This window comes from Musca autumnalis, unplaced genomic scaffold (assembly GCF_047663935.1).
Source record: "Musca autumnalis isolate F117 unplaced genomic scaffold, ASM4766393v1 scaffold_4, whole genome shotgun sequence".
Lineage (NCBI taxonomy): Eukaryota > Metazoa > Arthropoda > Insecta > Diptera > Muscidae > Musca > Musca autumnalis.
Genome location: NW_027411977.1, coordinates 39,349,223 through 39,364,575, shown reverse-complemented (window position 1 = coordinate 39,364,575; position 15,353 = coordinate 39,349,223). Strand labels below are relative to the sequence as shown.

General features: G+C 34.7%; 2 protein-coding genes across 2 annotated transcripts in view; one reads left to right on the top strand and one right to left on the bottom strand.

Moving 5' to 3' along the window:
• LOC141403684 (uncharacterized) overlaps positions 1-15,353 on the top strand; it is a 291,242-nt gene that overhangs the window by 259,980 nt on the left and 15,909 nt on the right. The gene's annotated exons all lie outside the window — the stretch shown is intronic.
• LOC141403411 (uncharacterized) lies at positions 1,179-1,633 on the bottom strand. The gene has a single exon (XM_073985780.1). The coding sequence runs from the start codon at positions 1,592-1,594 to the stop codon at positions 1,274-1,276; it is 321 nt and encodes a 106-aa protein (XP_073841881.1). The 5' UTR covers positions 1,595-1,633; the 3' UTR covers positions 1,179-1,273.

Sequence of the window (15,353 nt, the reverse complement as noted above, 5' to 3'; positions counted from 1 at the left end):
TATCTGAACCGATTTCGATATAATTTAGCACACTTATTTCTATGTCAAATCCCGGTAAACATTCCAAATTTTATTGAACCGTACATATATAGCGCGTTTCGTACATCATATACCTAAAATCGACCGAGAATATATATGGGAGCTATATCCAAACTTGAACCGATTTCTATATAATTTGGCACATTTATTTCTAGACTAAATACCGTCAAACGTTCTTAATTTCATTGAAATCGGACATATATAGCGTGTTTCGTGCACCAAACGCCTTAAATCGGGCGAAGCTATATATGGGGGCTATATCAAAATCTGAACCGATTTTTACCAAAATAAATAGCGTTGGTCCTTTTGCCAAAAAAACTATCTTCCCCAATTTTCATGCGAATCGGACAATAAATGCGACCTGTACTTTGCTTACAAAAATACACGGACAGACGTACATGCGTAAATCGACTCACAAAATGATTTTATGTATATCCCTTAAAGGAACTATGGGTATATCTCGTTTCTTTTCGCATGTTACAAGCTAATGCAAAAAGACATAATACCCCTTAGCACAAGGTGGTGTAGGGTATAAAAAGGAGAATATTTGTACTGTCAACTAAAAATTTGCAAAATTCGCAACTTTTCAGTCTTTCACGGTATTTTTCGAAAAGTTGGTTCTAATATTTCGTATGCCCACCTTGGGCATCAATAAAAGCTTGTAAACGTCTCTAATTTAATAAATAAGTTTCGGAATGTCATATTCCAATGGTATTTTGCAATACTTTTTAAGGGATTTTTGCAATACTTTTTGAGAGGTTACTATTATTTTATTTGCAATTAATTAGTTGACTCCACAAAAACCAGGTACCTTTCCTTTTTGCCCGTTAGTTTTGTTATTTCAAACCTATTTGTTTATTGTTTATTTATGGACTTGATGTTGTCATTAACAATAGATACATATGTTCAAAAAACCAACATTATTGAATGAATTTCTTGTCGTAAGTCCTAATTAGAAATATAAATTTTTAAATATTCATCGTTTGCAATAATTTAGTTGACTAACTGTATATTTCGTTTCAGAAATGCGGAATTGTCTGTCTTTGTATAACAGTTTTCAGTAAACTAACACTAATATTGTGGCATATGTTTAGGCTGATATAAAATTAAAAAACAAAAATGCTTTTTTTGGTCTATAATATTTTATTGTTTAGTTTTTTAGCATTTTAAAAGTTTGACTAAATCAATTCCTGAGTATCGTTGATCGGGGGTTTTGGGTGACAGTTATAACAATTTACTTCTTCAAGAACAAGGGGGCGGTGTAAGGAGCAGCAACATAAGGAGCAGCGGCAGCGTAGGTGGTGTAGGGAGCGGCAACATATGGAGAAGCAACATAAGGAGCAGCGGCAGCATAGGTAGTGTAAGGAGCAGCTACATAGGGAGATGCAACATAGGGAGCAACAAAGTTACCATGGTATTCTTGAGAGACGACGGCACGGGCAGCAACTGGAGCAGCAACAACGGGAGCAGTGTAGGCCAAAGGAGCTACAACACCGGGTTTGGCAGCAGCACAGGCGAAGACGGCCATCAAGACAATAGCGAAGAATTTGAACATTTTGTTTGGTTGTTTGTTGAGTTGTTGTCGTTTGTCAAAGAGAACAAATTGAACTGTGATTATCGATGGTCTCCAGTGGCCATTATATAGTCAGTAAATGATTTTGGCAATTGTATAGAACCTTGGAGATGAGCTTGACTAAACTATAAAATAGTAATAATGCCCAAAAACGTGGAGACCTAAAATCATTTCCTTGAGATAAGTAAAAAAACTAAGTATTAAAAGAATAATAAAGAAGACAGTAAAACGTTAAAGTCGTTGGGTTGCTAGTTTTTTTTTAGTTTATTTCAAGAGCCAAGCTTGGTGTGCAACAACTGAAAATAATCAAATATGCAAAGCACGCCATTTCTTTAGTAATAACAAAGACATATAGACTACTCAAACTACAAGCATTATACAGTGTATGTTTGAATTCTAGTTTTGTTAGTCTTCCGCAGTTATTCGTCGATAATAGTTATCCTAGTTTTCAAAACTGTTGTTGCTGGAAATCTAGATTAAACTGTAATATAGATTAGGATATCAATAGGGAGACCTGTAGTGTGATTGCACCAAAAATGGAAAAAGGGATGCATTACCGAATATTGCGATATCTCTGTTGTGTGACCACCTATGACAACTTACTTCACATCGTTGTAAAGGTGGTATTTTCTACTTTCCTTGCCAGATTTTGCTTTCGATATACCTTTCACAGAAGAGAGATTTTCGCTTTGAAATAAAACGTTGGCCTTTTCTCCCAATACGTTTTTTTTTCACATTCCGACCCCTGAATAATATCCGGCCATTACCAAAAGCAATAGGTTTTTTCTTATGTGGGACTTCTATTAATGCCCAAAATTTCGTGACGATCCAATGAAAATTGCGATGTGTGGCGTGAGTACAAAAAAATAAAAAAATGGGATGTATTACCGATTCTACGCCAACCTACTTTGCATTATTGTAAAAATGGGATTTTCTACTTTCATAGTCAGGCTTTGCTTTTGAAAAGTCGCCAACCAAAGCTGTGATATTTGTCATTATAACTAAAATCGAAAAAATGAAAAGTTGGGTTTTATTTGCGGCTATTGCGATATCTTTTTCGTTTGACCACCTACGACAAACTCTTTTACATCGTTAGAAAGGTGATATTTTTACATTCATTAGCAGGTTTTTCTTTTGGTATACCCCTTATGGATGCTGAGATATTTGCTTTGGAAAAAACGTTGACTTTTCCCCCAAATAAGTTTTTTGCCCATTCCGACCCCTAAATATTATCCGAACATACCAAAATCAATAGGTTTCGTTGTAACAGGTAGGTAGGTAGGTTGTAACACCGACATTGCTGAAATGTGGTACTTAGCCTTCGTTGGGAATACGAAATGTTCCCCCAGAATTTTCTTGGTGTGTGTCCACGCCTTCATATAGCCCCAAAGAACGTCACCTCCCGATTTCCGGTATTTTGAAGGTTGTGGCCTCAATATTTCTCCGATATTGCTGACATTTTGTATTTAGTCCTCATTTGAATTATAAAACTTTCCATATGAAATTTGTCGGTATAGGTCCACGCCAGAGACGTACGCAGGGGGGGTTTGGTCGAACAAAATTTTTTAAGCTACTGTAACTAGTTATTATATTTTTTTCTCATACAAATGTTTGTATATTTGAAGATTTCAAATTAAAACTTATATTTTCTCAAGTTTCTGAACAGAGAATGTACATCATTAACAAGTTTTGTAAGAAAATATTTTAAAAATGTTTCTTTGTAAGCTGTTTTTGAGAGAAACTTCCAATGAAATCTGAATTACTTCTTCATGTCATATCATACCACTATCAAATGCTAATTCCTTAATGAATATACCCCATGTCTATTACACTGGTCAACACGACTTTTGTTTCAACCGAAGTTGTTGTTGTTTCTAAATGAAATCGGCGACCTATTTTCAAATCTGGTCACGGTTTTTCTCCATCAGCTCTTGTTCTTGAGATATAGCTCAAAATAGGTTTTTACTAGTTTTACCCAGAATTTCGTTATTTTCGGATACAAACAAATATTTTATTGCGGGTTTTTCGACACTAATATATTAAGAAGATGTTATATGCTCGATACAAAACGTTTTTTGAAATAATTATGGCGAATATATATCAAAAAATATAGAAAACATACGATGAATTTTGTAAAAATTGCATATTTTGAGTACTTTAAGCTGTAATTACGTCATCGGGGGAAGTCATAGGAACTTCATATGGCATTCCGGATATGCTCAGGGTGTCTACTATATAGTCCTGTATTCAAATATATAATATAAAGTTCATAGCGCCCACGATTCGCCCATAACCTAAAAATCGTCATGAAGACTGCTAAAGGGAAGTCATTTACCTGTGATATCATTACCAAATATGCCATTTACTTTTCAATGGCAGTCTTCATGACGATTTTTAGGTTATGGGCGAATCGTGGGCGCTATGAACTTTATATTATATATTTGAATACAGGACTACATAGTAGACACCCTGAGCATATCTGGAATCCCAGCAAAATGTTTGCCTCCAAAGATGCAGTTAAATGATATGTACAAGTGATCTGGATGTGCATCAAATTATGCATTTTCACTGATGATTTTTACAAGAGCGTGACTACTGAAAGTTGCACTCCAAAGCACTGCATTTTAACTAACCCTTTGGCACTGCATTTTAACTGACCCTTTGGCATTGCATTTTAACTAACCCTTTGGGGTAGAATAGGAGGCAGTCCAAAGCACGTGTTTGGTACAGGCATTCTGCGGAAATTGTGCAAGCCATTACAAAATATGCCAGAACAAATAAAATGCATTTATTATTTATGCAAAACAAAAATATTAACAACTTTATTACATTAACACAAATTATGAAAATTCTCCATTGAATTCAATCGCAAACATGCGTGTTTCCTCCGCTTGCATTTGTTCCAAGCTGAACTGTTTTTGCTTCATTCATTTCACCAGTTAAGATTTCGACACGTACTCCAACAGCACTCCATTCGGAAATTTTCTTCTGGTGAGTTGCCGGAAAAATGTTCACAAATTAAATATTATTTAAATATTAAATATTATTTAGTTTGTATTAACAAATGTTTGGACATGTTAACACGCTTATCTCTTTTTGGAAAATTAAAGCCGCTGCCTGTAGAGATGTACAATCTGATTTATGTACATATAGGGATCTCTAACAACTGCTAATAAAATGTAGCGAACGGAGTGCCTTTTTCACGACTCCGTTTGGACTGCATCCGGTTGCTGTTAAATTGTGAGGAATTGGAGTGCCTTTTTCACGACTCCGTTGAACTGCATCCGGATGTTGTTAAAATGTGACAAGTGGATGTGATTCTTTGGATTGCATCCAAATGCGGTTAAAATGTGAGGACTGGAGTGCCTTTTTCACGACTCCAGTTGAACTGCATCAAAACATGCCGTGACAGAACTAGTCCACATTGCACTACTTCCAATTTATTTTGCTGGGAATACCATATGAAGTTCCTATGACTTCCCCCGATGACGTAATTACAGCTTTAAGTACTCAAAATATGCAATTTTTACAAAATTCATCGTATGTTTTCTATATTTTATGATATATATTCGCCATAGTTATTTCAAAAAACGTATTGTATCGAGCGTATAACACCTTCTTAATATATTAGTGTCGAAAAACCCGCAAAAAAATATTTGTTTGTATCCGAAAATAACGAAATTCTGAGTAAAACTAGTAAAAACCGATTTTGAGCTATATCTCAAGAACAAGAGCTGATGGAGAAAAACCGTGACCAGATTTGAAAATAGCTCGCCGATTTCATTTAGAAACAACACCAACTTCGGTTGAAACATTCAACTTTTTCAATTTTGTTGAGCAGTGTTATTTATTCGAACTGTATAGAGCTCTCGAGGCTTAAAACTCATCCGGTTATAACAAAAATAACGAGTTCAGTATTGTGGGAATGGAAATATATAAAAAAATCTATTGAATAAAATGTATGAAGGGTCGGTCCTTCGTGGACTACAAAATTTTGTTGTTCTGTTTTAGACAAATTTGCTGCTAAACAGTATGAGAAAATAATGAAGACAAATGAATTTTTGTGCGTCACTTGGTTTTTACTTATCATCACCGAAGTATAATTGTAACCTCAGACTTTGGATTACGAGATTATGTGCACTAGGATTGTATCGTATAGATTTCATCAAAATAATGATTTAAGACTTCACATATGTTTGGACGATATTCGTTTCAGCCAAGATGAAAGTACTTACCACCGTCCGTCCGTCTGTATCTCTGTTTGTCTGGCAGGTTGGAACTCATGATAACTCTCGGTTCAAGTTACGGATCTCGTAATGTTTTGTCCAAATTAAATTTAAGTCATATCGGTACCTCCGCCATAAAAGTTCAAAAATGTTCACTAAAATGGTCGAATGGACTAACCGATTCGGTCTAAAATCGAACCTAATATGGTTCGCAAGATTACTTCTAAAAGTACATCAAGGTCCAAGAGAATATGTTTGGACAACATCTTCAGGTCTCTTATACGAGTCTAACATAACTGCAGTTTAAAGACTGTTCGATGATTCTTTGGACATTTTGTAGTCTTGTTTACAGCGATATCCTACTTTTTGTGGACAAGTTTATACTTCCTGACAAAGCTCTAAATACTACGGTGGCCAACTAAAAATCTTATGGGCGCGGTAACTATCGAGAGGAGTGTCTCTCAAATAATTATTACTGAATAATTATGTGGGGTTCAATAAGGATCTATTGTTATTTGTCAAAACTATATAGAACTAAGTCCATCAAAGTGTTTGTCATCGAGTCCAAAAACCTCTAATCGTACAATTAAGAAAACAAATTATAATCGTACAATTAAGAAAACATAATTAAGAAAACAAATTATAACATATTATTAAAAGTATCAGAATCTATCTCTTTCGGTAAATAACACTGTGCAACATTTATAAGGTAATCTTGTGCAAATAATTTGAAGTGAGGATTTTTTGAAAGTACAGATCCAAAGTACAAAAGCCCTAGTTTCGTTTTGTTGAGTCAGATACAGCTTGGATTTTATGGCCACATCTAAACATTGTTAAATATCGACTTTTTAAACAACTCGGGGTTATATCTCTGAAACCAATGCAAATCTTCTTCTGACCTTTGCAGCGAATTTGTAGATAAGGGCCAAAATAAAATATTTGGAGAAATGAAAAAAAAAATAAATTTTATAATATATCTAAAAATTCCATAATTTGTATACATTTCGCACCATATCTCCAAAACTGTTAAATTTTTCTTAATGTTTTCATTTAGAAACATTTCAACGACAACGACAGACGATATTCTTAAAAATTAGGCTAAGATCATCGAAATAGTGAAAATCTTGCTAAAAATCTTGTGGTTGTAAAATTCTGCGATAAACCATAACGTGCACCTGTATGATTAAAAACTTCAATATACTTCAATAAATTTTACATGGCGACATTACCGAACTTGGCCCGATATTGACTATTTTTAATACATTTTTTTAATTTTAATACATTCAATTCTGTTTCTGGAAGTTTTGTTTTCAAAACAATGAAAATAATGGCAAAAACGAAAAATATAAAAGGAATTGCCGGAAAATTGCCGGTACGAGCAATTTTTTCCACTTCCATACCCCTTACGTGTCTCTCCTAAAAACTGAGACTTGCCGCAAGTAAACTCGCCTAACGTAAATTAGAATTATGAATTCTTTCTATTGGATTTATATACTTTACACCATTATTTCATATAAAATATAGAATAGAATATGTGCCAAAATTTCCAGTCCATCGGACAAAAATTTACCGAGATATGAGTTTTCGAAGGGAAACATTTATTGTGTTTTGTACGTAGCATACCCAGCTAACAATTTTTTCCGGGGGCTCTGATATCAGATTTTTTCTGAGATTTTCTGAATATTTTTTAGAATTGTAGCCGATTTCTCTAATATTTTCCTAGAAATTTGACCGATTTTCTATAAGTTTATTTTAAGAATCTCTGCACATTTTCTAAAGAATCTTAAGAATCGTCATTTCGAATTCGTTCCGATTTCTAATGGATTTTCTAAGGGAATTTTTTTTCGTTTGATGTCGAAGAACAAAATGACTTGTCATAAAATTCGCATATACAATTTTAAAATTTTTTAATATAAATGCTACATACACTACCGGTCATCTGAATAGGTTTGAATTTTTTTCTTTTTATATGTTAAGGTATCTTCTTATGTGTTCGTATTACAGATCCATACTATATAGTTTTTGAGAGTCCTATACTATGCCAACATTCCCAAGAAAAAACTTGACGGTGTTGCCATATTTTCGGAAAATATCCCAATTATAATAAAAAATGTACAAAAAAGTGCCTAATTTTTGCGATCATCAGAATAGGTTTGAATCAAATAAAATTGAAAAATTGTACTACCCAAGCAAATATTGCGCAGTTTTTTGGTTTAGTTAAGTAAAATGGAATATTCTGATAAATCCTACAACAAATTTGACCCGCTTTATTAGGAATGTGGGTTCAATTCCCAACATGGAAAAGTTAGCAAGAACTTTCAGATAAAATCAATAAATATTCCAACAAAAACGTTTTATAAACTTGCTTTAAATGACTTTTTGATTTCGTTAGATCTCTTCTGAGCTTCTAAATTTGTCTAAAAGCAAATACCAAGGGTAACCATATTATTAGGATCGATAAATTAGAAAGGTCATTGAAAATAGTTGGTATTTGAGTTCAAGTTTCATTTTTTAACTATCCTTGCAGTACAAATTTAAGTATTATCATGCTCACAAATCCACCATAGTTGACCACATGTATCATAAATGTTCGAAAATTTGTCTGGAAGAATGTTTCGTTGACGACAATAAAGTAGAAAATTGTAATTCAAATTAAACTCACAGGGACATGATATCGCCGACTTTTATAGTGCTGTATAACCTCAGTAGTCCATTCGTTTGTACTTATTCGTGTTTGTTTTATGACTTGTGAACAGAAAAAAACTTTTTGACCTGACTATATAGGTATTACAGCACTATAAAAGTCGGCGATATCATGCCCCTTTGACTTAAATTTGATTTGCAATTGTCTACTTTATTGTCGTCGAAGAAACATTCTTCCAGACAAATTTTCGAACATTTATGATACATGTGGTCAACTATGGTGGATTTGTGAGCATGATAATACTTAAATTTGTACTGCAAGGATAGTTAAAAAATGAAACTTGAACTCAAATACCAACTATTTTCAATGACCTTTCTAATTTATCGATCCTAATAATATGGTTACCCTTGGTATTTGCTTTTAGACAAATTTAGAAGCTCAGAAGAGATCTAACGAAATCAGAAAGTCATTTAAAGCAAGTTTATAAAACGTTTTTGTTGGAATATTTATTGATTTTATCTGAAAGTTGTTGCTAATTTTTCCATGTTGGGAATTGAACCCACATTCCTAATAAAGCGGGTCAAATTTGTTGTAGGATTTATCAGAATATTCCATTTTACTTAACTAAACCAAAAAACTGCGCAATATTTGCTTGGGTAGTACAATTTTTCAATTTTATTTGATTCAAACCTATTCTGATGATCGCAAAAATTGGGCACTTTTTTGTACATTTTTTATTATAATTGGGATATTTTCCGAAAATATGGCAACACCGTCAAGTTTTTTCTTGGGAATGTTGGCATAGTATAGGACTCTCAAAAACTATATAGTATGGATCTGTAATACGAACACATAAGAAGATACCTTAACATATAAAAAGAAAAAAATTCAAACCTATTCAGATGACCGGTAGTGTATAATAATTCAAGCTAGTATTGATAGCTTCAACATATATGTAGAAGTATACTTCTGCATATTGTTCTACTGTTAATCATAAAATGATAACAACAGGCAAAATCATTAGAAAGTTTGAAATTAGAAGCTTCCATAAATAGCACATTGAAAGAAAATTGTCTCTGAGTTGGGTTTGGACGACGTCCCTACAACTTTCGTACCGAATTCTGTACGAATTCGGCATCAGAATCGGATATTTTTTCAGAAATTCTGTCCGAATTCGAAACGAATTTGAAAAAAAATGTTAGCTGGGATAGAAACTAAAAACGTCTTTTCCTCGAAGTGGCACTTTATATGTTTTTGTGGGACTATTGTACACATAAATCATGTGCTTAACCGAGAGAGTCTTTAAAAAAACTGGTGACGGAGTCAGAAAAATATCAATTTTGTTCAGTGAAATTTTGATTTTAACTGTTCAAAATTTTCAAAAATTTATTTTTTTAATTCCTTTTCGATAATGGACAAGATTATTAGGTTCGTAATGATCCCACAAAAATATATGCTGATCGGTTTATTCTTTTTCAAACTACAGTGGGTACCGCAAACTGCTTTAGTAAAAACACTGCTTTATAAGCGGGCATGTGTTGAATGTAAGATTTTTCAAAAAAAAAGAATAGAAGGTAACCTAAGGTTTAATAGATTTTTTATAAAAAAATGCATGAAAATGGCTTTTCTCATGCTTATAAGTGGCCATAACCACTTAAAATAGCTTTACGTAATGCTACACAACATTTGAATTTTTCATGATTTTTGGTCAAGTCAAGTCCACGTCTTCCTATACCCCCATAGAAACGTACCTCGTGATTTACGGTATTTTTTAGGTTTTAACCACATTATCCTACTGAAATATCATACATTTGGTATTTAGTCTTCTTTGAGTCTAAGAGCTTTACGCCAGAAATTTGTCAGTATAGATCGACGTTTTGATATAGCCCTCACAGAAGGGTACCTCCCGAATTTCCGTATTTTCAAGGTTAGCGATATTGTTTTACGGGAATTGCTGACATTTGGTATTAAGTCTTTTTCTTAAACGAAAGGGAACTAATTGTTCCATTATACTTTAATACCACTCCTGGTGTAGGGTATAACAAGTTCGGCCCGGTCGAACTTAAAGCCGCTCTTACTTGTTTAATTTTGTTGTTGGGCTCATAAACTCTGTTGTGTGATGTTTTACACCTCATTCTGGCTCCGGAACATTTCGATTTTCACCTCAAACTAATACATTTCCTGTGGAAGGGAAGTTTCTCCACTCTCCTTTTCTCCCGATATCTCTCTTCTGCGATACGTTTTGTTACTGATTGTAGAGTAGCCTCATATTCCACATTCTTCTATTCGGTAGCAGCACGACAGTCTAAGACAAGCCATGGGTTCATTGGTTGTTGTTGTAGCATCGCATATATGTTCGTTCGTGTATTATTTCAATTATCAGATTCTGGTTCCTCTGTATCCAGACTCAAGAATTCTGCAACCTGGATGGTTGCGTCCATAAAGAATCAGGAGACAGGTGAGTGGGTGTATCCAGACTCAAGAATTCTGCCACTTGGATGGTTGCGTCCATAAAGAATCAGGAGACATGTGAGTGGGGTTAGTTGGCAGCTAAACAAATGCAGTATGTCATGTGGTCCCAATCCACATGCTGCGCTGGGTAACGTGGGTAACGTGGCATCATTTAGGGCCCAATACCAACTGAGCCAGCTGCATCGTCCGGATCTTAACTGGGCTACAACCACTCGTGTTTGCCTTGGCATGGAGGGTGATCTCCAAGTACGGAGACCTCTTTCGACCTCTCTCTAGATCAGGAAGATCTATCCCGACGTACCTGCGTGGGGGAAGCCTGTCCATTAAATCGTGACAGGAATGCTCACTGCGATAACACCCGAGCAGGTACTGCATCGACAACATCTTGTTTTGCTGACGTACGTGTAAAACCTTCTCCTCCTCATGAAGGTGGTTCATTGGTGTCACGAGAAAGCACCCTGTTACATACGACGCTGGCGCCGCATTGCTTACTAACAAGGTTTCTTTGTCAGCACCCCAAGTTCTGCCGGCCAGCGACTTGAGGATCTTGTTCCTACTTCTGATCTTATCGCAAATAGTTGTGACTTTAGCGAACGACTTAAACATGTTATCGAACGTTACACCCAATATTTTGGAATAGTTAGTGGTCGGAATCAGTACACCATCGACCAATATGTTCAGTGGGATCCTCATTTCAGCCATCCAAGTGGTGAACAGTGTGGCAGTGGATTTAAAGTAAATGTCTTCCATATATTCGCAAATTTGTGCGGATTTTTTTTTGCATTTTGTTATAGTATTGTCTGTTATCTATCATTCCATGGTTATAAAGCTCCATTTGGTCCATGCATTTCCACGCAATTGGCCTAAGACGCAAGCAATTCAGAAAAATCGACTTTTTGTAATTTTAGACTTTTGATGAAAAATTTAAATATGCGATAAAAATTTAATCATAAATGTTACATTCATATAAAGTCAGTGATTTGTTAGGAATATGGTAAGAGTAATTTATCAATCAAAAACCAAGGGATTGGCGTGTAAGAATACACCTACATATATTACCCTTCAAAGTTTTCGTCACTAAAAGAAGGCCCGATTGCAGGAAAACGATTTGTTTTAAAGAAAAAGTTATTTATTAATTAAAAAATGCTTAAAATGACCCAAAAATATCATTTTCATACAAAATTTTAAGTTTTCTCTCAAAAAAAAAAAAATGTCGGCTTTAAGTGGGCTAAATATGGTGCCGTGAACTACTCAAGTTCTCCTCTATACTTTTCACATAATGCGACGCCTCAATCCGTTGTCGAATATTTTTGTGGTGACTGGCAATTTGGCACTAAAATTACCTAGAATAATTTTAATGCCATGCTTAGGTGGACCTTGCATTTGCGATGATCGGTTTCATACTTTTCATGATTTCCGTTTCATACTTTTCTATTTTTTCTATCCAAAGATTTTTTCTCCCTTAAATAAGTAACATTCGTCGGAACAAATTCTTGCACAATGTTGATTAATATGGCCTGTTAAAAACCATTAATGGAGTCACGTTTTATTTTTCCTCCTTTAGTTGTATTTCAATTACTTCTTATCTTACTTACTTATTTCCTTCTTATCAATTACTACTTTTTTTAATTGTCATTCTCCGGCATTTCTTTACAAGAAACAGGAAATCAAAATAAACGTTTTACTAATACAAATGTTATATTTATCAGTTATTCTAAGACGTCATTAAAACTTTGAATTTATATTCGCAACAAGTGGCACATGCTTTATATTTGGTACTATTTTATATACTTTATATTTGGTACTATTTATAAAAATATACAATTTATATTAAAATTATATTAAAAAATAATTTGTCTTATGTTTACGTTTAATTGCACATTTATAGAAAATATTATTTACTTTATTGAAATAATATGAGTAATAAATGTTTTTTTTTTTGTAAAATATAAAATCTGTATTAAAAAAATATAAGTCAGTATTCCAAGAAATATACAGTGAACAAATTTATATGTATTTGTGCAAACATGTATTGCATTGTGCTTAAAAAGAAAACAACAACAAAAGCCACAAATGCTTTTGAGTTGGTCAGTTATCAGTCCAAGTATGGAAGTGCTGTTATCGAATATTGTTTTATGTCTCCGAACCAATTGGCAAAGTTCAGTTTCAAGAGAACACTGGCAGAAATAAATTAAATCAAATAGTTTCTGCAATTTTGTTGAAATGATGAGATTAAAACAATAATAAAGTTCATGAGTCGGAATAACATCTTGGTCGCAGGGATCCATGTCAGCAGACTGGCGAATGTTTATCAGCACTGTAGTATGATTCTCTAACTCATTTTTTGAGTTACCGACAAAATCGGTAAAATTAAAATGATTATAATTTCGGTAATTACCGATATAATTCGGTAAGCTAGCGACCAATAAAAAGTAGACGTAAAGTTCTATCGAAAGAAACAGTGTTGTCAACTTTTATTTGGATCGTTTTTTGTCGGTAACTCAAAAATGAGTTAGGCAATCTCACTACTGAATGCCGCTCTTTCACCAACCATGAGAAAGCGGTTTGACATAATTTCAGTGAAGTTGAGTATCTCACGTAAGACCCTTCTTCACGTTTGACATGATTGTCGTGAACGAATGGCAGAGTGGTTCCGTTGCTTTAGATAGGCATTGGTGTCAGTAAAGTTAAATTGTAAAGACTAATTTGTACTTATTACCAGCAGCGACCAAACTTAAGTCTTTACATCGCATGGGCCTCATTGTAGAAAATTAACATATGTTGAAAATGAGGTATTGGGTATTGTAACTTGCGAAAAATTGTACTATAACATAAGCTTTTAACGCATTTCTGAAAAATCAATTGTTTTAGCATGATTCGTCGGGGGACTTTTTAAAAAAATAATTTCAGCGGAGGCTGTGGTAGAATTAATGTCAAATAAGTAAGAACGGCTTTAGGAAAACTAAATACCAAATTTCGATATTTCAGTAAGATAATACCGTAATCAAAAGGTACGCTTCTATATGAAGGTGTGGCTATATGAAGGCGTGGACCCATACCAACAAATGTGTGGGGGGAAATTTTATACATTTCGGTGTGATAATGAAGCTAAGACCTTCAAAATACCGAAAATAGGGTGGTGCCGTTCTGTGGTTGCTATATGAAGGCGTGGACGCACACCAACAAATTCCTGGGGGGAAAGTTTTATACCCCCAAGGAAGATTAAATACCAAATTCCAGCCACTTCGGATGAATATTGAATCTTTAAAATACCGAAAATCGGTAGGTACTGTTCTATGGGGGGCCATATGAAGGCGTGGGCCTATACCGAAAAATTTAGAGGGTAAACTTGAATATCTCAAACTAAGACTAAATACCAAATGTCAGTCATTTCAATGGATTATTGTGGCCATAACCTTCAAAATACAGAAAATCGGGAGGTACCGTTCTATGGAGGCTATACGAAGGCGTGGCCCCATACCAACAGAATTCTGGGGGAAAGTTTTATACCCCCAACGAAGACTAAGTTGTAAATTTCACCCATGTAGGAGTCATAATGAAACTAAAACCTTCAAAATACCGAAATCGGATTGTACCGTACTATGATGTCTATATCAAAACGAGGACCGATATAGCCCATTTGCAATACCAAACATCCTAGGAGTAATAGAAACTTCTGTACCAAATTACAAAGCTCTATCTTAAAAATTGCGAGCTGTATCGTGTTTTCAACATACGGACGGACGGACAGGCGGACATGGTTAAATCGACTAAGAATTTTACCCTGATGAAGAATACTTACTTACTAAGCTGGCCCATTACAGAGCATTTGTTCCATATACCGAACTAAGAAAAGTGTTCCAATTCTCTCTGTTTAGTGCTTCGCTTTCTGGAATACCGCGCCTTGTCATCTCTTCATCCAGTTGTGTGCGCCATCTATTCTTTGCCTGCCAATACTGCGTGCACCGCCATGTGGCTCGAATATATACGCCTTTTTAGCGGGTTCATCATCGCTCATTCTTATTATATGGCCTAGCCAACGCAATCGCTGCATCTCGATACGTTTAACTATATTGATGATGATAGCAGATACAGCTCGTGGTTCATACGACGACGATATTCACCGCCAACGCAGATTGGTCCGTAGATCTATCGAAGAATTTTTCTCTCAAACAGGCCAAGCACTGCCTTATCTGCTTGCGCAAGTACCCAGGCTTCAGAACCATACATCAGCACGAGTATTGTCAGTGTTATTTTTGTTTGACGAGTTGTGGCTTTGTTTTTAAAGTGCTTAATTAAGCCAAAGTAGCATCTGTTGGCCAATACAATTCTTCTTTTTATTTCACAACTGATGTCGTTTGTTGTGTCTACGGCGGTGCCGACGTATACCAAGTCTTTT

Excerpts from the sequence above, each read along its gene's own strand:
- LOC141403411 (XM_073985780.1), bottom strand. The coding sequence starts at position 1,594 with ATGTTCAAATTCTTCGCTATTGTCTTGATGGCCGTCTTCGCCTGTGCT.